Source organism: Salmo salar, chromosome 20 (genome assembly GCF_965601325.2).
Source record: "Salmo salar chromosome 20, fSalSal1, whole genome shotgun sequence".
NCBI classification, from domain to species: Eukaryota; Metazoa; Chordata; class Actinopteri; order Salmoniformes; family Salmonidae; genus Salmo; species Salmo salar.
Window position 1 is genome coordinate 44,718,773 of NC_138310.1, and position 26,438 is coordinate 44,745,210.

Consider the following 26,438-nt stretch of genomic DNA (forward strand, 5'->3'; position numbering starts at 1 on the left):
GAGGGAGTGCTGGCGGCTCATCACTGATGACCGGGCATTGGATCACCTCAGCCGGATGGAAACAACACCTGTAACCGGAGTCTCCATGTGTGGAGTTCAGGTCAGGTGCGATAAAAATCAATCTTCTGGCTGACCTAAAAAACTGTAGCTGACACACTGACCTAGATACTGTTTGTGTGATAGGTCTATTTCTGTAGGCCTAACTCCCTGCTCTTCACATATTTATGGGCTATAGAATAGATATTGTTCCGCCAAAGGGTCCATCTCTCGCCGTCTATCTTCACCTCACGAATCCGTCTCCGCAATCGCATCCAGATCTGTCAGATGGTTGGCCAGAACTGGTCGGTTGGTGTAGATGTTATCCACAGGCAGAAAAAATGTTACCGTCTTTACTTTGGTCCTGCAAAATAAGGGGAATTAATAGCAACCTAAGCAAAATGCTACATGTTGCTTTAAATTAGGTTATCTAAAAATTCTGGTGAGGTTGGATGAGAAGGCCCACTGGGACACTCACCTGTTATTGTGTACGTATTCTTGGAGAAAGAACCCGTTGGTTAACTTCTTTGCAGTGGTGCTGATCTCGTCTCGTCTCGTGTGGAATTCCCAAAGATGGATGTGGCCCTTCTGTCGACTTCCTCGTGAACTCGACCCCAACTTGAGTTGCTTCCCTTCACAACCTCTTCATCTTTCGACACACTCTTCGGTCTCACTCTTCCTGATCACACTTGGCTTGTTGGAGGCGATTGAGTGTCTCCGGATGGTCATTACAATGTTCTCTGTGAGATCAATAAAACAAATTGATCAGATGATTTTGTTCAAACCAGTCCTAGCTTTAAATAGCCTAATTTTAAACAATGTTTATACATAAAACATTGTGCTTTATCTTTCCATTTAAAACGACAAATGCAGTTGATAGTGCGACTTTACCCATACTGCCGCTCGAGCGCAGACGCATTCTGTCTCAGGTTTATGTGGGATGGGTTGTAGTCAGCCCCAGTCCTGGGCTGTCCTGCCGGTGAATACGGATTAGGTTCACCTGGCTCAGTCCCAATCACCGGCTGACCGATTTCCCCCTGTAGCACACTGTTCTCCATATCAAGCTTCTTGATTTCGTTGCGATCTCCATGACCACCTCAGCGAGGCTCCGGCTGCTTTCCATGGTGCTGGAATTCTGCTGCCAGAACCACAGCTTCCCATACAACCACGACTCGAGCAAGAGGAGCTAGTTTTGTTGCGGTTTTAACATGCTGCCTGTTCTAGCTCTCTGCCAGTCTCTGTCTGCGTCTCTCAATCTCCGTCTAGATCATGTCCAAAGAAGATTATGTCGCCTTTCACCACTTGTACAGCTAAAAGGGCTTGGGTGATCAGCCAGTGGGACACAAGCAATGTTTTTATTAAGTGGCACGCAGTGTCGTATTTCAGGAAAAGCATGCTGCGGAATGGACAATGGACAAGGAGATGAAATCCTTATTCTGAACATTTCAGCAAAGGAGGTAAGCTATATAATAACATCTAATGAAGTTGTCTTGAATCAAACGTAGGCTAGGCCATTGTGTGAATCTGATAATGAGGCAGATTACAGTTGTCCTCCGGGGCAAATGATGTGTATCTCCTCCCCACCACCCACAACCCACCACCCACAACACCTAAAATATTAATTAGATCTAGCGAAGATGAATCTAGGGTGGCAAAACAACCTGCAGACACATTATTGTTGCTCTCTTAAAAACGCATCAATAAAAATATGTCATAAATGGACAAGAAGGTTCTATTAGGCTACTATAGGTTTTGATTGGTTTAGGGTCAGATGACATCAGGTTTTGGTTATCTGTTACCAGAGAGACTGCAGCCATCATGACCAAACGAAACATGACACGTTTACACACTGCAGCATGTGCACAGAAAAGTAGGCACATGCTCATGTGATATGGCTCACAACAAGTCAGATTGGTTGTCTCTGTGATGTTGCATCCCATTGCGATAATAAACATGAAACAAAAATACATGGTTATCACTCACATTCATTAGTCTAAAAAGTGAAAGTTACCTCAGGACCGACAGCCAACAAATGTCACAATAAGAAATGCCCATCATTCATAATATCATAATTGTCAAACGGCCTTCTATTTGGCAGGTACCCTAAACAGTTTCTGGCAGATCAAGCGCTTGAATAGCTCAGCAGCTTTATTAACTTTGAAAAGGTGAGAGAATTGTTATTTTCTCATCCAATTGTTCGTTTCACAATGTGAGAAAAGTGCACAGATCTTTAATTGCATGGTCCCAGCCATTAACAGGTGAGAGCACTGTTTTTTTGTTGTAGCCTACATTTGTCCTTGAAACAGACCAACAGGTCAATATTGGGGGTTTCTAATATTACTATCACTATGGTATCAAAGTCTCTAGAAGTTTGGCAACAACACAAGCTGGTGGAAGCTGTTTCCATGTTATTTTGCAACCAAAAATGTATATTGAATTAATTTTAGTTTATAACAAATCAAATAATCGAACCGATACCCAGTGGGATGATGACACACAAACGCTCCAAAGCAATTATTGTGCAATCCGGAGTAAAACAGTAGAATAGTGCAGTAAAGACGCAATCTATTTAAAAAAACACTTGCTGGCTGCTTGAGGTGTCACTACAGACCCGGGTTCGATCCCAGGCTGTGTCACAACTGGCTGTGACCGGGAGTCCCATAGGGCAGCGCACAATTGGCCCAGCGTCGCATCGTGCTCTAGCGACTCCGTGTGGCGGGCCGGGTTAAGCGGGCGGATGTTAAGAAGTTGGGGAGTTGCAGCGATGAGACAAGATCGAAATTGGATATCACCAAATTGTGGAGAAAAAAATTCTGCCATGCAACAAAAATCTCGGAGGAAAGAAGACAAGGAAGGAAGACAAGACAATGCTGAGTTAAATTACAAAGTTTTACTGAGCTAAGTTATTACATATGCCTAAAAAGATACAGTGCCTTCAGAAAGTGTTCACACCCCTTGACTTTTTCCACATTTTGTTGTGTTACAGCCAGAATTTAAAATGGATTAAATTGAAACTGTGTCACTGGCCTACACACAATACCCTATGATGTCAAAGTGGAATTATGTTTTTAGAAATGTTTACAAATGAATAAAAAAAAGCAAAAATGATATGTCTTGAGTCAATAAGTATTCAACCCCTTTGTTATGGCAAGTCTAAATAAGTTCAGGAGTAAAAATGTGCTTAACAAGCCACATAATAAGTTGCATGGACTCACTCTGTGCGCAATAATAGTGTTTAACATGATTTCTGAATGACTACCTCATCTCTATACCCCACACATACAAGAAACTGCAAGGTCCATCAGTCAAGCAGTGAATTTCAAACACAGATTCAACCACAAAGACCAGTGAGGTTTTCCAATCCCTCACAAATAAGGGCACCTATTGGTAGATAAGTAAAATTCAAAAAGCAGACTTTGAATATCCCTTTGAGTATGGTGAAATTATTAATTACACTTTGGATGGTGTATCAATACACCTAGTCACTACAAAGATACAGGCGTCCTTCCTAACTCAGTTGCTGGAGAGGAAGGAAATCACTCAGGGATTTCAACATGAGGATTAAAAACAGTTACGGAGTTGAATGGCTGTGATAGGAGAAAACTGAAGATGAATCAACAACATTGACGTTACACAACAATACTAACCTAAATGACAGAGTGAAAAGAAGGAAGTCTGTCCAGAATGTGTTTTGTGACTTGCAAGCCTCCCCCTTTTTCCTCCAAACATAACGATGGTCATTATGGCCAAACAGTTCTATTTTTGTTTCATCAGACCAGAGGACATTTCTCCAAAAAGTACAATCTTAGTCCCCATGTGCAGTTGCAAACCGTAGTCTGGATTTTTTATGGCGGTTTTGGAGCAGTGGCTTCTTCCTTGCTGAGTTGCCTTTCAGGTTATGCTGATAGAGGACTCGTTTTACTGTGGATATAGTTACTTTTGTACTTGTTTCCTCCAGCATTGTCACAAGGTCCTTTGCTGTAGTTCTGGGATTGATTTGCACTTTTCGCACCAAAGTACGTTGATCTCTAGGAACAGAACGCGTCTCTTTCCTGAGCGGTATGATGGCTGCGTGGTCCCATGGTGTTTATACTTGCGTACTATTGTTTGTACAGATGAACGTGGTTCCTTCAGGCATCTGGAAATTGCTCCCAAGGATGAACCAGACTTGTGGAGGTCTACACATTTTCTTTCTGAGGTGTTGGCTGATTTCTTTTGATTTTCCTATGATGTCAAGCAAAGGGGCACTGAGTTTGAAGGTAGGCCTTGAAGTACATCCACAGACACACCTCCAACTGACTCAAATTATGTCAATTAGTCTATCAGAAGCTTCTAAAGCCATGACATAATTTTCTGGAATTTTCCAAGCTGTGTAAAGGCACAGTCAACTTAGTAAACTTCTGACCCACTGGAATTGAGATACAATTTACTGTAAGTGAAACAATCTGTCTATAAACAATTGTTGGAAAAATTACTTGTGTCATACACAAAGTAGACGTCCTAACCGGCTTGCCAAAACTATAGTTTGTTAACAAGAAATATGTGGAGTGGTTGAAAAACAAGTTTTAATGACTCCAACCTAAGTGTATGTTAACTTCCGACTTCAACTGTATGTACATTATGTATGTAGTCCCTATGTATGTATGTATGTATGTATGTATGTATGTATGTATGTATGTATGTATGTATGTATGTATGTATGTATGTATGTATGTATGTATGTATGTAAAGAAAAATACTAGTAGAGATTAATTTTCACTTACCCTGTGGTTTATGGTCGTTAACAAATTTTATTTAAATGTTATACATAAAACATTAGTTTGTTCATTCTTTTTTTTTATTTAGCCAAACAAAAAAATCATATATATTTTTTTTAAATATGAATAATTCTTATTTACAATTTAAAACAGTACAGTAAATAATAATAACAACATTATCAATCATAAAAATGTTATAAAACATAAACTTTCAATTGGAAAATCTGTGAGCTGGGAATTCCAGAATGTTAGGATACAAAGTAGTTATGCGGAGTTGTTCTACATTCAAACAGGAACTAGAGGTGTGTTCAATCAAACAAGAAGTAGGCTACATGTTCATTTGTTCAGCAGGACACAACGTGGAACATTCCGATAGAAATAAACGATGTGGAATAAAACATGTCTCTCTGCCTTATAGAAGAAGGAATCATGTTGGCTGAATCCATAGTATTTCTATCTGCATCATTCAACAATGTTTGGCTACTGAACGTGACCCTAATTTCCTTTATAGAATTGCTTGAACTGTCATTTTACAATACCTTTTGGAATTGCTTACCCCAGGTGGCAAACATTTGCAGCATAAATATAACCAACAGAATATGGACAAATTGTTGTGACCAGAATTACAACCAAACCTTTGCTCTGTTGAACGCACCTCAAGCTCATTAAGGTCACAATTTTCTAAAGGGGATGGGGTTGGGGAGAGAAGGCGTGTGTTGTCTGTGTGTGTGTGTGTACAGAGTAAGGAGATGAGGCGGTCGGCAGGGGAGTGCAAACATGGATTGAGCCTTAAAAAACTAAACAAAAAGTAACGGTACAGCAGCCTGGTCTACTGGACATCATCATCATCATCATCATCATCATCACCAGGACTGCAGACTACCGGGACACCAGACTACCACAACTCCAGACTACCACGACCAAAGTCTACAGACTTCTGGACTTCCCCATCCACTTCCCTTTTTTTCCCCAGTTCCCATAAAGTCACAGTTCCAGTCCCCTGCTCCTTTCTGTATAATTCCTGGCAGGAGGAAGAACGACGTCTGTCACCAGGAGCCATTTTGGGTAAACATGTCCTCCTAGGCCCTGTCAGATTCCAGCATGCCTATTGGCTGCTCAGAAGGCGCTGTGTCGTTCTGTTCCTGGTTGTCTTGTGTGAGGGATCTTGGCATGGAGGAGAGACATAGAGAGTCAATTCATGTTTCAAATCACACAAACAGACATCTGATGAATGTATGATGCGACCAAGCACGCACGCACACACATATATGCTGAGAGGTTAGTATAATGCACAGCACAGTGCCACTTGCTCCATAATGACACAGCCGAAGGCATGGTAAAGTGGGGGGGGATTGTGTGACCTGGCAGTCTTAGAAACGATAGTGAGGGAGATATTAGAAAGAGAGGAGCAGAAACTGAATGAGAGGAGTTGTCTATGCAGCTGAGATCCAATGAAAGAGAACAAATGAACAAAGAGAACAACACAAAGAGATGAGACCAAGAGACAAAACTCTAGCTAATCCGGCAAAAGCTCATGCGTAAAAATAAATAATGAAACAATGATATCAGAGAAAGTAATGACGGATTAAAAAGAGTGATAACGTGAGAACAAAACTGTACCACGCGAAAGTACACAAACACATTGATATGAAGAGTGTAAGTAGGTAGGCTAATGATTGAACAGCCCATTGGCCGAATGTATCAAGTTTCTCGCAATAGGAGTGCTGATTTAGGGTCAGTTTTCCTTTAACATCACAATGAATAAGGTAACATGGACAGGGGGGAGGGGAGCTGACCCTAGATCAGTACTCCTATTCTGAGACATTTGATGCATACAGCCTGAGTTGTCTAAAGAAACAGCAGTTTCAATGTTTCGGGGCGGGTTCCACAGACCTGCTCGTTCATGACGGTGGAGAGCTCTGTGAGCATGTCCCTGTAGTGGGCTCTCATCTCCTCCTGGTACTCCAGCTGGTCCTCCTTGATCAGCCGCTCGTTGACATCCAGCGCCTGGCCGCACGCCTCTGCAAATTGCCTTCAGGGCCAGACAGAGTATGTTAAGGCACTATGAGGGCCAAGAGTTTTCCCTGTCCTGACCATGTGACTTGATCTGGAAAAACTCTGGGTTCTAGTTATCTTGACCTGAATTGACCCCAACCCTTTTGCTTAAGACGTATCAAATGCATCATTGATCTATGTGTGGCGCTGTGGCGGTCACGAAATTTCGTCAGCTGGTGATCGTCAAGCAAATAACTGTTGGTCTCACGGTAATTGACCGTTAATTAATATAAATACATTTAGCATCTCCTGGCTTCCAACAAGCCACTGATGCTGACCTTTGGAACATCTACATTTTTAAAAGTCTAATAAATCCATGATATATAGCCTAGACCTTCATAATAAATCCCTTATATATTTTAGACATGTCTAAAGAAATATGATATGAAGAAAATGTAGTCTATTTCGGAAGAACAGAATACTCTGAGTTGTCCTTATGTTAGGTCCTGATCTGGCTACGCCATATGACTGACTGTTGGCTACATTAGCTGTCAAGATTTGCTTAGAATTCCGAGGAAATATTTTATAGTATGAAGAATACAATTGAACAAAGCTGAATAAAATAGAAAGGATATTTTCTCCAAAAGATTTCAGGGATAGCGCACATGCAGCTATTCTGTATTGAGCGGTTAACGAAGAAATAGGTTATAAACTCAGCAAAAAAAGAAACATCTCTTTTTCAGGACCCTCTCTTTCAAAGATAATTCGTAAAAATCCAAATAACTTCACCGATCTTCATGCTTGTTCAATGAACCATAAACAATTAATGAACATGCACCTGTGGAACGGTCGTGAAGACACTAACAGCTTACAGACGGTAGGCAATTAAGGTCACAGTTATGAAAATTTAGGACACTAAAGTGCCCTTTCTACTGACTCTGAAAAACACCAAAAGAAAGATGCTCAGGGTCCCTGCTCATCTGCGTGAACGTGGCTTAGGCATGCTGCAAGGAGGCATGAGGACTGCAGATGTGGCCGTACTGTGAGACGCCTAAGACAGCGTTACAGGGAGACAGGATGGACAGCTGATTGTCCTCGCAGTTGCAGACCACGTGTAACAACACCTGCACAAGATTGGTACATCCGAACATCACACCTGCGGGACAGGTACAGGATGGCAACAACAACTGCCCGAGTTACACCAGGAACGCACAATCCCTCCATCAGTGCTCAGACTGTCCCGCAGACTGAGAGAGGATGGACTGCGGGCTTGTGGGCCTGTTGTAAGGCAGGTCCTCACCAGACATCACCGGCAACAATGTCGCCTATGGGCACAAACCCACCATCACTGGACCAGACAGGACTGGCAAAAAGTGCTCTTCACTGACGAGTCGCGGTTTTGTCTCACCAGGGGTGATGGTCGGATTCGCATTTATCGTCGAAGGAATGAGCGTTACACCGAGGCCTGTACTCTAGAGCGGGATCGATTTGAAGGTGGAGGGTCCGTCATGGTCTGGGGCGGTGTGTCACAGCATCATCGGACCGAGCTTGTTGTCATTGCAAGCAATCTCAACGCTGTGCGTTACAGGGAAGACATCCTCCTCCCTCATGTGGTACCCTTCCTGCAGGCTCATCTTGACATGACCCTCCAGGATGACAATGCTACCAGCCATACTGCTCGTTCTGTGCGTGATTTCCTGCAAGACAGGAATGTCAGTGTTCTGCCATGGCCAGCGAAGAGCCTGGATCTCAATCCCATTGAGCACGTCTGGGACCTGTTGGGTCGGAGGGTGAGGGCTAGGGCCATTCCCCCCAGAAATGTCCGGGAACTTGCAGGTGCCTTGGTGGAAGAGTGCGGTAACATCTCACAGCAAGAACTGGCAAATCTGGTGCAGTCCATGAGGAGGAGACGCACTGCAGTACTTAATGCAGCTGGTGGCCACACCAGATACTGACTGTTACTTTTGATTTGGACCCCCCCTTTGTTCAAGGACACATTATTCCATTTCTGTTAGTCACATGTCTGTGGAACTGGTTCAGTTTATGTCTCAGTTGTTGAATCTTATGTTCATACAAATATTTACACGTTAAGTTTGCTGAAAATAAACGCAGCTGACAGTGAGAGGACATTTCTTTTTTTGCTGAGTTTATATGCTTAATTTAGAGTTATTAATGTAACTTTAGTTGTTCTACAAACGTTGGGCTATATGTTTAGGTTTTTGATACATTTTATGGCTGCATGATGCGACTATAATGATGATTTGAAAAAAGTCCATGAGCTATGCTTTGTTTTTTGTGCAGGCTGTACACACTTCGTCAGTACATACTTGTACACGCTGTACACACTTGATAATGCCTCGATTTTGCCAGCGGCATCCTTTTTTGTGTGGCCATAATGCACCCTTAAAATATCCATGCCTTTTGCAGCCCTTCTCCCTGTGTGCTGCCTGCTCCGAAGCACCTCTCACTCACATGGCTTTCCATCTCACATGATCGGGTCTTTCTCACAGGCTACAATGAAAACAGACACATCCGGGACGCAACTGCGCGCATCCTTTTCCATTTCCGAGGTGCATATTGAAGGTATTGGAAGAACTGTCCACATTTACTTTTCGCCAACCAACAATATGAGTAGGCCTAACGAACAGCAAAAGCATTAGCCTATGTCAATCTATTATCCCCCATAGTACAACAGTTGACCTATTCTATTCTGTGTGAGAAATAAATATTCCAAACATAGTCTGGGATAGTTGTGGAATGCGATAGATCACAAATGAATACAACCACTAGCATCAAAAAAAAGTTTTTTTTTACGCACTGAGGCTGATGCAACAGATCAGAAAGTTTAGCTTAAAATGTTGATAAACTATTAGGCTATTTCTTCACATTATAACCGCAGCAATGCGCGCATGGTAGTAGGCTATAAGCGTGAATGTTCCATTAGCGGAAAACACCATTATCAAAAGTGACCACAAATGCGATTTTGCAAGTAATGCTTTTATTTCTTTTTATGGTGAGAATTATCTTCCCCAAACTTGAAACTCAGACACTGCTTATGTATGCCAGTTAGGCTCTACACCCCTTGTAAAGCAGATTAATGTGCTTAAATTTTAAGAAGTTATTTGGCCAATTTAGTTGTGATACAAACCTCATCAAAACATGAGGTCTGCATCTATGATTCGAAAAAAATCACAAAAAAGGCATTGCTTCTTGCCTTATGCTGGGCATCATTCACAAGTGATAATATATCATTCACAAGTGAGAGGCTAATACTGTCACCCATCAGACTATTCTTGATTTAATCTTGTCTTTACATATACTAAATAATGTGTGAAATTCAATTTTGATTTAGAATGGACCATTATCATGCACCTGTCTCGAAACAGAGGCAGGGGTAAAAAATACGTCTCTGCACTTACATTGTTTCCTGAATGCTTAAACACTAACAGTGATTCTTGAAGCATTATATCTGAAATCATTAACACTTGTAGCCAATGCATTTACCAAGTGTGCCAAACTGAATGCACGTTCTCTGCTTACACTCAGTTTGTAATTTTATAACACACTTTTTTGCAAAACTGTAAACACAACTCACTGCTTTACACTCAGTCTGGAATTTAATAACACACTTCTAGCAAAACTGTAAACATTGGTCCATACATTGCTACACTATTTCGCCAATTGCCTTTCCACATTGACAATGTGAAAACACTTTTAGATAATGAGTTCACTTACAAATCAGAGCTTGAGCACTATAAATAGGCCACAGGTAAACATTTGGTTTGGACAACAATGGAGGCCAATATTGGACAGAGTAAAGGGGTGAGAACTAGAGGAGGATGGGGAAGAGGAAGAGGAGTCAGGAACACAATAACTGATGAAATCAGAGCGACTGTGGTTGACCATGTTGTCAACCATGGGATGAGCATGAGGGAGGCTGTGCATCGGGTTCAACCAAATCTGAGCCGCTATACTGTTGCAGGTATCATCCGGATATTTCGAAATGAGAACCGGTAAGTAACTGTACTGTAGTCTTACTGGTACAGTATTATGTACTGCACTTCCATAATGAGAAGGATCTATCACTAAAACCATTAAAATGTTTTTACAGAACTGCAAGAAAACCAGTATCTGGTGGAAGAGGTCGACTGTTCACCCCAGAGCAGGAGACCCACATTGTAAATATTGTCATTGCAAATAACTGCATCAGACTCAGAGAACTTCAGGACCACATAATGGCAGATAACACCATATTCTAAACGTGAACAGAGTGAATCTCTCTGCATTGTCTCGTCTACTGAAATGCAATAGATGAAAAATGAAGCAGCTGTACAGAGTCCCTTTCACAATAAACTCAGACCGTGTAAAACAACTGAGATATGAATATGTACAGGTAAGCTATACTATCCTATCATTGGTACTGGATCTGGAAGTGTATGGTGCTACATCATATTGACTGATCCCTGTGTTTCCGTACTGTGCTACATTGTTTTGTCTTGTCTCTTTCAGAGAGTCATGGAACTGGAAGCAGATGCAGTATATCATGAGCTAATATATGTGGACGAGGCAGGTTTCAACCATGCAAAAACAAGGGGCCGCGGCAGAAATATCATCGGACACCGTGCCATCGTCAACGTCCCGGGACAACGTGGTGGCAACATAACAATGTGTGAGGCTATTAGTCAAAACGGCGTCCTTCACCATCATGCAATCCTAGGCCCATACAACACTGCACACATTATCACATGTCTGGACACCAGACTAATCCCTAATGACCAGGGGCCAGAGCAGCCCAGGTACGTTATCATCTGGGACAATGTTAGTTTCCACCGGGCTGCTGTGGTCCGCAATTGGTTCACAGGTCACCCACTTTTCATCGCACTCAATCTCCCCCCCATACTCTCAGTTCTTGAATCCTAATGAAGAATTCTTCTCTGCATGGCGTTGGAAGGTGTATTGATCGCCAGCCCCACCAACGCATACCCCTTCTATAGATAATGGAGGAGGCTTGTGGAGACATCGATCAGGGGTCATGCCAGGCCTGGATACAGCACTCCAGGCGATACTTTCCATGCTGCCTAGCTCAAGACAACATTGCATGTGATGTGGATGAAGTCTTATGGCCAGACCCACAAAGAAGGCGAGATGGAGCCTCATTTTTTTCTGCTCTTTTTTTTCCTAGCAGAAATGTTTTGGTTTTCTTCTTCTGCGCTTTTGTTGTTTGAGGAGTGTTAGAACATTCTGAGAAAAAAATAAACTTTTTCCTCTTATTTGTATTGATAGTGTGTTATGTTCGGAATACACATCCATACTTTACACATTTGGATACCTGTGTGTATGTGTGTTTACTACACGTATGACAAAACTTTATTGCAAACTGATATGCCCTGCACACAAAAAAGTGTTTTTCATTTATACTATCAGTGCGTTGTTGGTGCTTCGTGTGCTTATTGAAATTGGGGTTTGTGTGTACTGTATTGACACTTTGTTTGAAGAGTTTTGCAAGAATTGTTTGCTTTTGCAAGAGACGTATAATGTTTTGCTGGTTAGGTTTAAGGTTTTGTGGTTAGTGTGTAGAGTTTTGCAAAAATAGCCTATAGTTTCAAAGATAGTGCCTAAGCAATCATAAAAACATTTAAATAGTGAATGGAGGACAGTTTTCCCGTGGTTCATTTTCCTGTCAGCCAGGTAGGCTATTACTCCTGTTGTAAAGATAAGCAATGTGCTTAATAATTGCTTAATATTAGGAAAGTAGAAAAATAAATATAGTAGGCCTAGCCTATAGAAAGCTGATGGCATCCTCCTCTTTTTAATAGAGGCCATCACTCTGTTTTCTCCGCAATTGCATAGCCTATAGAAATGTTGAGCAACATGAGCTCATGGGCTCTCATGAAGTGTTTGATTAGATTTTCCATTACATTTGCATTGATGTCAGAGTGATTCGAGGGACAATAGAGTGCTGAGTACCAGGCAGTTAGCAAGTTTAGTAGTTTGTCTTCCCTGTGGCTCAGTTGGTAGAGCATGGTGTGTGCAACGCCAGGGTTTTGGGTTTGATTCCCATGGGGGGCCAGTACAAAAAAAAAGCTATGAAATGTATGCATTCACTACTGTAAGTCGCTCTGGATAAGAGCGTCTGCTAAATGACTAAAATGTTTAAAAAAATGGTAGGTTACTAACGACCATCAGCAGCATCAGAGCTTGGAGAAGCCTAATTACTGTGACTAAACGGTCACATGGAATTTGACTGCCTTCATGACCACTAGTGTGGCGGTAATACAGTCACCGCAACAGCCCTAAACATAACCATACTAAACATTTACTTTTTGGATAAAAGCATATGCTAAGTGGTGCATAAATCATGAGAAGTGTTGTGATGAATACCTGAAAATCTCCTTGAGCAGTTTGACTTGGTTGTCGGGGTACTTCTTGGCATTTTTCTCTTCCAGGAAGGCTCGGGCATAGGCCATGGGCCCTGCATTCACCTGTAAGGTAAGTTCATGGTTATTCACCTGCACCATTTTCAACAGACACCGCAGTAGGAAGAAATGAGAACTGAGGGTAATGCTAGTAATGCAAGAGGCTAATGCTAGTAATGCAAGAGGCTAATGCTAAAGATGCAAGACGCTAATGCTAATAGTGATGCTAGAGGCTAACGCGAATTCTGTGGATGCCATAGCACCGTGAAGTCACTTAGGCAGAGAGCGCCCTTACATTTTGTAAATATTTGTATATAATTAATACATTTTGATGAAATGCTTTCCCTACAAACCATTTGTTTTAAGAATTAACAGTAAATATAGCTAATTAATATAATCAGAATCCACCACAGACTTTTAAAACGGAAGCTTGCAAATCGACGGGTGGTAGGTAGCCTAGTGGTTAGAGCGCTGGGGCTGTAACCGAAAGGTTGCTAGATCGAATCCCCGAGCTGACAAGATAAAAATCTGTCATTCTGTCCCTGAACACGGCAGTTAATCCACTGTTCCCAGGACGTCATTGGAAAAAAGAATTTGTTCTTAACTGACTTGTCTAGTTAAATAAAAAGTTGTTTTCTTAGCTGACAATTGTTTTGATTCGAATGCCAGCCATGTGTCCAGAGGTTGAGGATGGAGAGAAGCCCGAAAGCAAGACGGCTGAGGTATGTAGTGATGAGGATCGCAAGGAGGACTAAATTACAAGGCTGCTCTTGAATTATCATTGAAATGTGGTGTTCTTTCTGCCGCCACGTAACTGCCGTAGCTTCACCCAAGTGTGTGCTTCCTTTTGGTAGTCGTGAAGGACTAGATAGCTACACCAACTACGGAGTCCATGAACTGCAGTGGCTGAGTTCAGACTTCATCCAAGTCCTACTATGGAGAAGCCACAAAGACAGCAAGGATGGCGAGACACCTTGATGACGCCATGCTGCCTTCCTGCTCCCAGGCCATCTTTGCTTGCTCTCTCCCTTTGACCACCTCCCTTCAATGATCCCTCAAGCCATGAATTTTCAGACCCTCTCATACCCTTCCATCTCATGAATGATTTTGTTGTTTTCTAAATTGCTCGTCTTTTTTTGAGTTGCTTTAAAGCGCTTTAAGATTCTTTATGTCATGAATAGTGCTATAAAAGTTGAATAAATTATGAATATTATTAGAGGCTAATGCTAAAGATGCAAGAGTATAATGCTAAATCTTCTAGAGGCTAGTGATTCTGGAGGCTAATGCTAACGATAGAGGGCTACATAGAGGAAACATTCGCCATGACCCATAATCCCATATCTCCCTGTTACTGCAACGACGGATTAAGATTAGCCTGCTTCATGTTGTCACTCTGTGAGCCAAACTGTTCACACATGTCACTGTTTACAGGGGGTTAGGGCTGGGAAAAGCCTGAGAAGAGGCGGGACTCTGGAGAGAACGGGTCTCGGCATGGACTGCTTGTTAATAATATCCCACTTGTGGATAAATGCCAGTGCGTGTGCGTTCATGTGAGTGTTTGATCAGTGGCATAGCGCAGTTTCGCGACTCGCAGTGCTTCATTTGAGCCGGATCCTGCTGGTACTAGATCCAGCACCTCTCAGTTTTTGACCGTTTCGTTTCGGGAACCTATTGTCCAGAATAAAAGCTATCAGAGTTCATTCGAGTTGCCTTTGGAATTCTAATGCCACCTAAAAATCGTATTGTGAAAATGTAGATATTCATCCCGTGCCTGATATTGTAAGAATTGATTTGGATTGGGCGGCCCAGGTTTATGGTTTGCGCATCATCGTAGCCTGGAGACCAACTCGTGGCTCTGCTCAATTTAAATACGTTTGGCAAAGTTATATAATTATTGCTGTCTGTTCAGAAAGAAATGAAATAATTCAGACTACCACACCAGGAGCAGGCCTATAATTTAGCCACAGAGGATCAATAGCTTTTTATTTGTATTGCCTAGCTGTGGATTGTGAGTAGCCCAATTACAACGCATAGCCTACAGTCAAGAGTGTGCGGCAAATCTGTCAATGAACAGGCATTTCACAATATTTAAAATACAATCCTGGGAAAACACAGCTCTTGCTGAAAATAAAATAATCTGATCTGTCCGAGGCTACCAAGATATTCTATCAACTTCCAAACAGGCGTATTGAGTGAACAGCATTGTTTTACAAAGTAGCCCCAAAACAAGAGAGAGTTAGGCTTTTGGCACGAGCGCGTCGCCATCTTCGGTGCGTCAGTCAAACGGGACTATAATTTCTTCCTCATATTGTACAATATGTGTGTCTCCACATAGCTACAGGTCTAGGCTGTTGATGGAGTCAAAACAATATCGTTTTTATGGATCTTAGATTCAGAGTTTGTCAGTGTCCAAGTAGCCTGCCATTTCAAACGTATGTGCGGTATAAAAAAAATAGCCAAGCATGTAAAATGACGTAGACTTGCATGAAATGCATTTCTTTTCAGACCCTAGGCTACAAAAGATTTCCCCATGTGTGCAACTTATGCAAGCACCTCTACTCTCCTGCTCTATGCCATCATGCAAATGTGATGATAAGCATGCAATGCTTTATTATAAAGGTGTTTTTTCCCCCATGCATTCCGGTACCTCAGAGCCCCCGCCCCTCTCATGCTCGCTTTTTGTTTGGTACCTCCCGATTTACAAATCAAGCACTGTTCTCACAAGGCCCCGAGCAAACATTTTTATTTAGGAAAACAGCTAACTTCGCACACTTCTACACATTTTGCAATGGGGCAGAAAGAAAAATGTGCAGTTGTATAGCTGATCTCATGCTATTCTATACATTTTCCCCAAAATGTGCCATTTCATAGCTGCATGGGGGGTACTGTACGTGTGATCAGCTCAGCTATTTCTGAACTCACCAATGTATGTATGTGTGTTGTTGTGTGTGTGTGTGTGTATGTATGTACAGTATGTGTATGTCAGCTCTGCTAGGACCTCTCAACTCAACTCCCTTCTGTGTGTCTCTCTCCATCTTTCTCCTCCTCCACCCCTACCCTTACCTTGACGCTGACGCTACCCTGCAGTTTGAGCTGCAGCCGGATCATGTCCACCTCTGCCATGGCACACAGCTGGTTGAGCTCGGACACCTTGCAGGACATCTCGTCGATGGCCACCTCGATGGGGTTCATCTCCGTGCTCTGCTGCTCTACCACCTGGATACGCTTTTTCAGGTAGGGGAAGGTGGAGTTCGCTGGGTAGGGAGAGAGAAAGGGGGAGTAGAAACACGGTTTAAGGAACCAATTGGTTAAACCTTGTGGTCCTGGGTGGCTCAGTTGTTAGAGCATGAGTAGGGAGCATAGAGTCAGGACCGTGGGTTTGATGCTCGCTGGGGCTACCCATATGAAAAAATGTATGCTAGATGGGATATATTTTATTGGGTTTGTTTAGGAATTTAACTTTACTGGTCAGAATAGGTCACTGATTACAGCACTGGTCAGTATACAAGTGATTCAGACAGTTACAGCTCAGTATTTACTGGTTATTCAGAAACTTCCTATTACTATAGTGTACTACCATACAAGCCAATGGCTCAGTGGGTTAGAGCATCACCTGGGTTGTAGGTTCGAATCCTGCACATTCCACATACTGAATATATGTGACAGTCAATGTTGACAGCTCTTTCGGATGACAATATCAGAAAAGATTACCTTTTAAATAACTCACTTGTTAGTATGGTGCGTCTCTTGCATTGCTCCTCCACGTCGCCATGTTTCTTCCCCGACAGAGTGAAAGGCGTCTCGAACACGAAGCGATTGATGTTGTGATGTCGCTCGAAGTCCGTCTTCTTCTCCTGCTGCTCCTTGTCGTCGAAGTAGGGCACTACGTAGGTCACCTGGATGTAGGCGTACTTGGGGTCCAGGTCTTTAGGATTTACCTGGTGGGTTATATCAAACAGTTCACAGCCTGTGTCGTATTGATTAGTACACACCATAGAAAACCGTAGCAAAACATTTTTGCAATGGAAAATGTTCTGCAAACAAAAACGAGAGTTACTTATAGGAGAAATTCAGGTAGCCTCTCCCCGTTTTGGTCCGTTTCCCCCATTTGGTGTCTAACGACCCTGCTCTCTTCAAAATTCAGTCTACTGTGTTTTGTCTTGGTCTCACTGAGTCAGTCTCATAGTTAGTCTTGTGTCGTCAGTCAGTTGTATTCTTGCTCAACCTAAAAGCCTGGCATGCAAGGCTACTAATCTCTTCACCTATATATATATAGATGGTGAACGATTGAGTGTAAATTTAGATTTTATTAGGATCCCCATTAGCCGACACCAATGGAGACAGCTAGTCTAACAGGGGTTCGACACACAACAAAAAAGACATTACAGACAAAATACTTTAGAGTTGACATGCATTTAAAACATTAACATGTATGAATCTATTGGTTACACATACACGTCAGTACATACAGATGTCGTATCTTAATTTGATCATCCTGTTGTTGCAGGAAATTTCCTGTACAGCTGGAAATGCAAAGTTGTAGTGTATTTGAGGTTTAAAAGGCTTCTAAAGTTTGTAATTTCCACTTTAAAATGTCAGACTTGACATGCCCTGATGAAACATTTATCAACCCCTGCACATCTTTTTCATTAATTATAAAACACAATCAATTACATTTCCTGTTGCTGTAGGATTATTTTCCTGCTGTAGCAAACTGGCTCATACTAAGATCCTACATCTGTACACCCAAAAAGTAGGTCACACGAGAGAGAGGAGTTGTGCCGTGAGGTGTTGCTTTATTCGTTTTTTGAAAACAAGTTTGCTGTTCACTTGCGCTATATGAGTTCCATGCAATCATGGCTCTGTATAATATTGTATGTTTCCTTGAATTTGTTCTGGACCTGGAGACTGTGGAAAAACTGCTGGTGGCATGTCTGGTGGGGTAAGTGTGTGTGACAGTGCTGTGTGTAAGTTGACTATGCAAACAATTCGGAATTTCCAACACATGAATGTTTCTTATAAAAACAAGAAGTGATGCAGTCAGTTTCTCCTCAACTCTCAGCCAAGAGAGACTGGCATGCATAGTATTTATATTAGCCCTCTGATTACAATGAAGAGCAAAAAGTGCCGCTCTGTTCTGGGCCAGCTGCAGCTTAACTAGGACCTTCTTTGCAGAACTTTTTTTGTTCACTTGGTTCCCACACCTCCTGGTCAATGGTCATGCTGCTCTCCCTATGGTCATTTCCCCACACCCCGTAAACAGTCTTTACTCTGCCTCCACCCCAATGGACATTTACTTATTCATCACTGCTACAGTTATGATGTATATAGTGCTATTTCTATTTCTTTTTTATTGCTATTTTCATGATTTTATTTCACTTACTCCTTCTTGTTGGAGCTCGGAGCCTAAGATTTTCACTGTACTCTGCAATCACACCTGCAACCCCTGTACATGTGACCTTTAAACAATCTGAATCTCTGAATCATATGACTGGACAATAATCAAGAGAAGATAAAACTAGAGCCTGCAGGACTTGCTTTGTGTGGTGTCAAAAAAGCAAAGATCTCTCCCCATCTTTACAGCCATTGAATCTACAGTATATGTTTTGGCCATGACAGTTTACAATCTAAGGTAACACCAAGTCATTTAGTCTCCTCAACTTGCTCAACATTCATTACCAGGTTCAGCCGATGTCTACAACTTAGTACCAAATACAATGCTATTAGTTTTAGAGATGTTCAGGACCAGTTTATAACTGGCCACCGTTTCGAAAACTGACTGCAACTCTTTGTTTAGGGTTGCAGTGACTTCACTAGCTGTGGTTGCTGACGTATAGGTCTGGAAGAAAACTAACAAATTTCGATTTTTGAGTGTAACGCCCCATTAATTGCGATTCTGGCCCTTTAATTGCGCATCTAGCGAGTGAGGAACGTGCAGTATAATGTGCCGGTCTAGCGATGCTGCTCATTTCATAGCAAAGTTAGATACAAATGATATACTTCTGCCAGGCAAACCTACTTTGCAGTTAACGTTTAATTGAGACGGTTATCACATCAACTGGCTACACTCAGAGTGAAAGACAAACGTGCGCACCACACAAACAGACAGGGGCAATATTGCTAGAAATTAATTGGCAGATATTGTGTTAGGTTTGGCTTTTTAAGACAATAGTGGCAAACCAGGGGTGTCAAGTTGTGTTGATTACCTAGTAGTTGGGAGCTGGCGGTGTCTGATACTTGTGAGATTTGTTTATAACAGTTTGCGATGGAACACATGAAAATTGCATATACTTTCAGAATTGTTTGGTGAGCTACTCATACAGTAGGTGGGCTGCGAGCTACTGGTAGTTCACAATGGACCTGTTGGCGCCCATGGTCTAAATGAATCACTACTTCACTGGCTGCTTTTCTATGGGGAAAGATTGCTGTCAAAATGTAGTAGTGCATGAATTAATTTACAACATTTTGACAACAGAGGCGAGTACTAAAGAGGCCGAAACACTTTGAATAATACTGTATATGAAACATATAGATGTGACAGTGTTTGAAAGCTGGGGGGAGATAGTAGACTGACCTTGTTGGAGTCCTGGATCATCTTGACGTTGTCGGCCCCAAACTTGTCCGAGTAGAGTTTGAGGAGCCTCTGGGAGATCTCGGACAGTCCTGTCAGCTTAGGCTCCTTATAGATGAACTCTTTACTCTCCTCCTCCTCAAAGAAACCCTGTTACAGAAACACCATTTTACCCAACCACCTGTGTGTGTGTGTGTGTGTGTGTGTGTGTGTGTGTGTGTGTGTGTGTGTGTGAGAGAGTGTTTGTCTGAATGCAATGCCTGCGTCAATACTTTGAAGAGTATGTATATGTGCGTGTATTGTTTAGAAACTGTGGCCCTTTGTTTTCTTTTTCCATCCCATAGCTGAATATGAATAACCCTTAGCTGGAATATCTAGGCTCACATCACCCCTTAGTGGTTTACTGCACTTCCCTATCAGTCTAGTCATGTGTTTCTTAGTGTTAGGTCAGCTTGTTAGAACACAATTGTAATCACAAAAGTTATTGACAAAATTGCAGTGTTATGTTCTGGATAAAACAGAGGCCATTTAGAGGTCAGAGGTCATTCTCAAAGCACTGTGGGGTCAAAGGGCAATGAGGGTTATTTTCAGACAGTGTGTTCTTTCCTATGGAAAGCTCCTAGGCTCTGTCTCAATTAGTCTTTCTTCAATTCCTGGCATCCTATATCGTCCTTCCCTCCTTTTTATTTATTTTTTGTACTTTTACCCATTTTTCTCCACAATTTCATGATATCCAATTGGTAGTTACATCGCTGCAACTCCCCTACGGACTCGGGAGAGGTGAAGGTCAAGAGCCATGCGTCCCCCGAAACACGACCCTGCCAAGCCGCATTGCTTCTTGACACATTGCTCGCTTAACCCGGAAGCCAGCCGCACCAATGTGTCAGAGGAAAACACCATCCAGATGGCGACCATAGTCAGCTTGCAGGTGCCCGGCCCCCCACAAGGAGTTACTAGAGTGCAATGGGACAAGGAAATGGGCCAAACCTTCCCCTTAGACGATGCTGGAATTGTACGCCGCCTCATGGGTCTCCCGGTCACGGTCGGCTGTAACACAGCCTGGGATTGCACCCGAGTCTGTAGTGATGCTTCAAGCACTGTGATACAGTGCCTTAGACCGCTGTGCCACTCGGGAGGCCCTCGTCTCTTTCTTAACCGTATTGGAGGAAAAGGTCCAAGGTAGGGTTGAATGGCGGGAACTCAGTTACTGAGATTTACTGCCCAAAACCACTCCCTTTTCCTAGGATAAATAACTGCGAGAAACCGGTAAGTTATAATAAATGATTTATATCAACAGCATGAAGTGAAATAGAACTGTTCAATTATATGCGATGTCGAAATATGGCTTCTCTACGGCCTTCTCTCTGCGTGATCAATCATCAACGCTCAGGGTGGGGACAGACAGCCCATCTCAGTATGGAGTGCAGTTCATAATGCATATAGACCTATCATCTCATCATGGTAACCTTTTTCTTGTGACAGGAAGGCCTGCATTTTCTGCAGGACAGCCTATGCTACAGTAATATAAGGACCGAATGCGCTTCTAATTTACACATTTCTATTTGGCTTTTGGGGGTCACCTTAATTTTTTATTGTAAAGATTATATTTTTTTAATTGCAGCTGCAGAGTTTTGAAACAGCCTGTCATTCGAATAATAATTCGTTGCTTTAAATCAGATCATGTGTGAGCGGTCTGTTCAAGATTGATTTAGACAGTACCAGTCAAAAGTTTGGACACACCTACTCATTCCAGGGTTTTTCTTTATTTTTACTATTTTCTACATTGTAGAATAATAGTGAAGACATCAAAACTATGAAACAACACATGGAATCATGTAGTAACCAAATAATTGTTAAACAAATAAAAATATATTTTATATTTGAGATTCTTCAATGTTGCCACCCATTGCCTTAATGACAGTTTTGCACACTCTTGGCATTCTCTCAACCAGCTTCACCTTTGCAGAGTTGCAAAGAAAAAGCCATATGTCAGACTGGCCAATAAAAAGAAAAGATTAAGATTGGCAAAAGAACATAGACACTGGACAGAGGAACTCTGCCTAGAAGGCCAGCATCCCGGAGTTGCCTCTTCACTGTTGACATTGAGACTGGTGTTTTGCGGGTACTATTTAATGAAGCTGCCAGTTGAGGACTTTGTGAGGCGTCTGTTTCTCAAACTAGACACTCTAATGTACTTATCCACTTGCTCAGTTGTGCACCGGGGCCTCCCACTGCTCCTTCTATTCTGGTTAGAGACAGTTTGCGCTGTTCTGTGAAGGGAGTAGTACACAGCGTTGTACGAGATCTTCAGTTTCTTGGTAATTTCTCGCATGGAGTAGCCTTCATTTCTCAGAACAAGAATAGACTGACGAGTTTCAGAACAAAGTACTTTGTTTCTGGCCATTTTGAGCCTGTAATCAAACCCACAAATGTTGATGCACCAAATACTCAACTAGTCTAAAGAAGGCCAGTTTTATCGCTTCTTTAATCAGAACAACAGTTTTCAGCTGTGCTAACATAATTGCAAAAGAGTTTCTCATGATCAGTTAGCCTTTTAAAATTATAAACTTGGATTAGCTAACACAACGTACCATTGGAACACAGGAGTGATGGTTGCTGATAATGAACCTCTTTACGCCTATGTAGATATTCCATTAGAAATCAGCTGTTTCCAGCTACAATAGTCATTTACAACATTAGAGACAGTTTGCGCTGTTCTGTGAAGGGAGTAGTACACCAGCATTGTACGAGATCTTCAGTGGACAAAAAAAAGTGATTTTCTTTCAAAAACAAGGACATTTCTAAGTGACCCCAAACTTTTGAATGGTAGTGTATGTCCTAGCCTACCTCTTTCAGGTGATGGATTATTAATGATGGATTATGCATAATAAGCGTCTAACTAGCCTCTGTCTCTTGCGCAATACGCACGCACCTGTGCTCCTCTAGCCTCTCTCCTTAAAAAGCACTCCTTAGCTCTTGGAGTCCCATGCAGGAAAAGCTAGACTAGTTTTTTCTGTTGTGTGTAATATGTAGTAGCCTACAGTATCATATCTGTATTGGATAACGACACAATCATTTGGGCTTTTTTGGGCTCATTAAATGTCTTTAATGTATGGCTCATTAGGCTTCGGTAGCATTAGGCTTGAATTTTCGATCAAAGCTCTAATCAAATCCAGAGATAGGCTATTTATATGCTTTTGAATGACACTTCTGGTTTTGACAGGAAGTACCGGGTTACCCGGGAAAAAAGTTATTTATTCTCAGGATGGAACATTTGTAAAATATTCAACCCTAGTCCAAGGTCCCTCCACTCAGACTCTCGGTTTGGAGGAGGCGGCTGAGAGGGGATGAGAGGAATCGAGGAGTGATGAGTTGAGAAAGAGCCCTATATTCCAACATTCATGATCAGGGCCCGCATTCATAAAGTGCCTCAGAGTAGGAGTGCTGATCTAGGATCAGGTCGCCCCTCATTCATTATGACTTAAAATGCTAAACAGATCCTAAAATCAGCAGTCCCACTCTGAGATGCCTTGTGAATACGGGCCCTGGTCTGGTCTGGCCTGCCTGCATGTATACTGCTGTGTCATCTTGACACCAACTGTTCCAAGATCTGTTCAAAGGAGCTAGAGATAAGAGATTGGGATCGTTGAGGGGAAAAAGATTACTGCAGATTATAGGATGTAGGTATCGGAGTCAATTCTATTTAAATTCCTTCAACTCAGGAAGTAAACTGAAATTCCAATTTCCTAGTTTCTTTTCAATGAGGGAAATGTAAATTCTACTTTATTCCTGAATTGACTGAATTGATATAGAATCGACCCCAAACCCCGGCAGGTATACATATCATATAGAAGCGCATAACAATATGTATACAGCATATATCTTAGAAGAAAGGTTAGAGAAGCTACTACCGGTGAAGGGAGAAGAGAGAAGGTGAGCGGAACAAAAAAGATCCGAAACAAAAAGAGAGACAAAAACTTACCGCAATCTTGATACAGAAAAACCAAAAGGAAGAAAAAGAGCAGATGGAGGAATTAAAGAGATTGACTAGAGACAAGATGTGATCCACCCCTCTCTCCATTCACCAAAGGTTAAATGTCTAAAGGCTTCAGGCTCTTCTAAGATGTGTCCAACCAGCTTAGTGAATGTAGGAGTTTGACGTCCTTTATGGGACAAAATACTTGGTGAGACTGCGTTCGTACCAGAGGGCTATAGCTATAGCATGTACTGACTAGCTATCAAGCTAGTCAAAGCTAGTAGAAGCTAGTTGAAGCTAGTTTAGCATCGCGCTGTGACATCATTCCTCCTCCCCTGAGACCTGAAGGACTGAATCCCAGAGTGGGGATGGTACACGCTAGTGTGTGTGCGATCCAGATCGATGCCAAACATGACAATGAGTAACAAGGAGTTAGCATGATAGCACAAACAGACTGTCACTCAGGCTAGGTACACAGTACACACACCTATCGATAAGGCGTGTTTGTCATTTTCAGCGTCTTCAGTCGCCCTTATGGCACTTACCAGTCCGTAGAACGCCACGCGGTAGTATCGGCCAAACAGACGCTTCTCAGAGTTCACGACCTCTGTCACCTTCAGGTAGGAGCGGTGGATGTCGTAGTACAGCTCCGATAGCCTCTGTGGATCACACACACAAGGTCAATCACATCTGATACTACACTATCTCCTTCCTGTCAGAGTGTTTCTGGCCTGGTCAAGAAACAACCTTGTCCTAATCCCCCCTGTCACCTTGAAATCTCGCCTCTTCTCAAAGACGGCAATGACGGGTTTGTTGATATCGGCGATGAGCTCGTGCCTCTCAGACTTCCACAGGTAGTCCACACACAACTCCAGCTGCTCCACTAGAGTGTCCTACATACACAGGAAGGTTAGGATCTGTTTAGCATTTGAAGTCTAAATGAATAAGGGGGCGACCTGATCCTAGATCAACACTCCTACTCCGAGACACTTTATGAATACGGGCCCAGGCTCTGCACTGTCACTGAATGATCTTCCAAATCTATACAATTCTTTGTACTGTAGCCAGTGGTGGTGAGGGTACCTCAGTGTAGGGGGTATCCTGAGTCCCTGTGTCCTCTTTCATGGCCCCCTCTTCCTTCACGTTCGGTGAGATGCAGAGGAAGGCTGCCCAGCCCATGGAGAACGATGCTGAGGTTTCAAACAGGATATGACATCAGAGAAGGAGGGACATAGGAGCAGAGAGCTCATAGGAACAACATGTTGTCATTCTCTTCTTTATGCTTGTGTGCATGTTATCATCCGATGGTATGAACCCATACACCACACACTCTCGCTGACTCACACACACACACACACACACACACACACACACACACACACACACACACACACACACACACACACACAAACACAGTATCACTGTGGTACTTAACATTCCTTGTGTTCCATATCAACAAACCCAAACAAAGAACAGTAACTCCATTCATTGTGAACGTGCTTTCTTTACACATATCAAGTGAAACTTAGGTGGACATCAATAAAGGCATCTCAAAAGGCAAGGTAGACCACAGACATCCAGACATTTTTCAATAGTAAAGGCAAATCAGTGGACATTCTACCTGCCTGGACATTCTGCAAGTCTTTTGAGTCATAAGGTATGTTCAGCATACCACTTAGAATGCATGTCCAATACATTGCTTTGTTCTAAGTGGTATGGCTAAGCCATTGCAGTGGACTTCAAAACATTACACTGTGCATCTGTAATAATTCAGACTCCATTTTGCTAGTTGCAGTCAAAGTTTGGTCCTAGTGTTTTTAAGTAAACTGTTTTCACTATCTATATTGTATACTGTATGTAGATTATGTGTACTTTCTATATACTCTGTTTATTGCTGTCAGTACCATTTCACAAGGTTAAATTCCTGGTAGATGTACACTTTACATACACTTAGGTTGGAGTCATTAAAACTTGTTTTTCAACCACTCCACAAATTTCTTGTTAAACAAACTATAGTTTTGGAAAGTCGGTTAGAACATCTACTTTGTGCATGACACAAGTCATTTTCCCAACAATTATTTACAGACAGATTTCACTAATAATTTACTGTATCTCAATTCCAGTGGGTCAGAAGTTTACTAAGTTGACTGTGCCTTTAAACAGCTTGGACAAGTCCAGAAAATGATGTCATGGCTTTAGAAGCTTCTGATAGGCTAATTGCCATCATTTGAGTCAATTGGATGTGTACCTGTGGATGTATTACAAGGCCTACCTTCAAACTCAGTGCCTCTTTGCTTGACATCATGGAAAAAACGAAAGAAATCAGCCAAGACCTCAGAAAAAAATTGGAGACATCCACAAGTCTGGCAATTTCCAAACGCCTGAAAGAACCACGTTCATCTGTACAAACAATAGTACACAAGTATAAACACCATGGGACCACGCAGCCGTCATACCACTCAGGAAGGAGACGTGCTCTGTCTCCTAGAGATGAACGTACTTTGGTGCAAAAAGTACAAATCAATCCCAGAACAACAGCAAAGGACCTTGTGAAGATGCTGAAGGAAACAGGTACAAAAGTGTATATATATATACACAGTAAAACGAGTCCTATATCGACATAACCTGAATGGCCGCTCAGCAAGGAAGAAGTCACTGCTCCAAAACCGCCATAAAAAAGCCTAACT

General features: G+C 42.2%; 1 protein-coding gene across 4 annotated transcripts in view; it reads right to left on the bottom strand.

The window, feature by feature from the left end:
* Nucleotides 1–2,911: 2,911 nt before the first annotated feature.
* Nucleotides 2,912–26,438, bottom strand: part of LOC106580682 (dedicator of cytokinesis protein 10) — a 165,343-nt gene continuing 141,816 nt past the window's right edge. For all 4 annotated transcript variants that reach the window (XM_082966458.1, XM_014162004.3, XM_082966456.1 and 1 more), the window contains 9 exons: nt 24,835–24,941; nt 24,522–24,644; nt 24,297–24,410; nt 19,779–19,925; nt 16,932–17,142; nt 16,268–16,458; nt 13,170–13,270; nt 6,687–6,825; nt 2,912–5,957 (listed from right to left, as the gene is read on the bottom strand). In XM_082966458.1, coding sequence (XP_082822584.1) covers nt 5,910–5,957; nt 6,687–6,825; nt 13,170–13,270; nt 16,268–16,458; nt 16,932–17,142; nt 19,779–19,925; nt 24,297–24,410; nt 24,522–24,644; nt 24,835–24,941 — 1,181 coding nt within the window. In that variant the 3' untranslated portion in view covers nt 2,912–5,909. The remainder of the gene's footprint in view (nt 5,958–6,686; nt 6,826–13,169; nt 13,271–16,267; nt 16,459–16,931; nt 17,143–19,778; nt 19,926–24,296; nt 24,411–24,521; nt 24,645–24,834; nt 24,942–26,438) is intronic.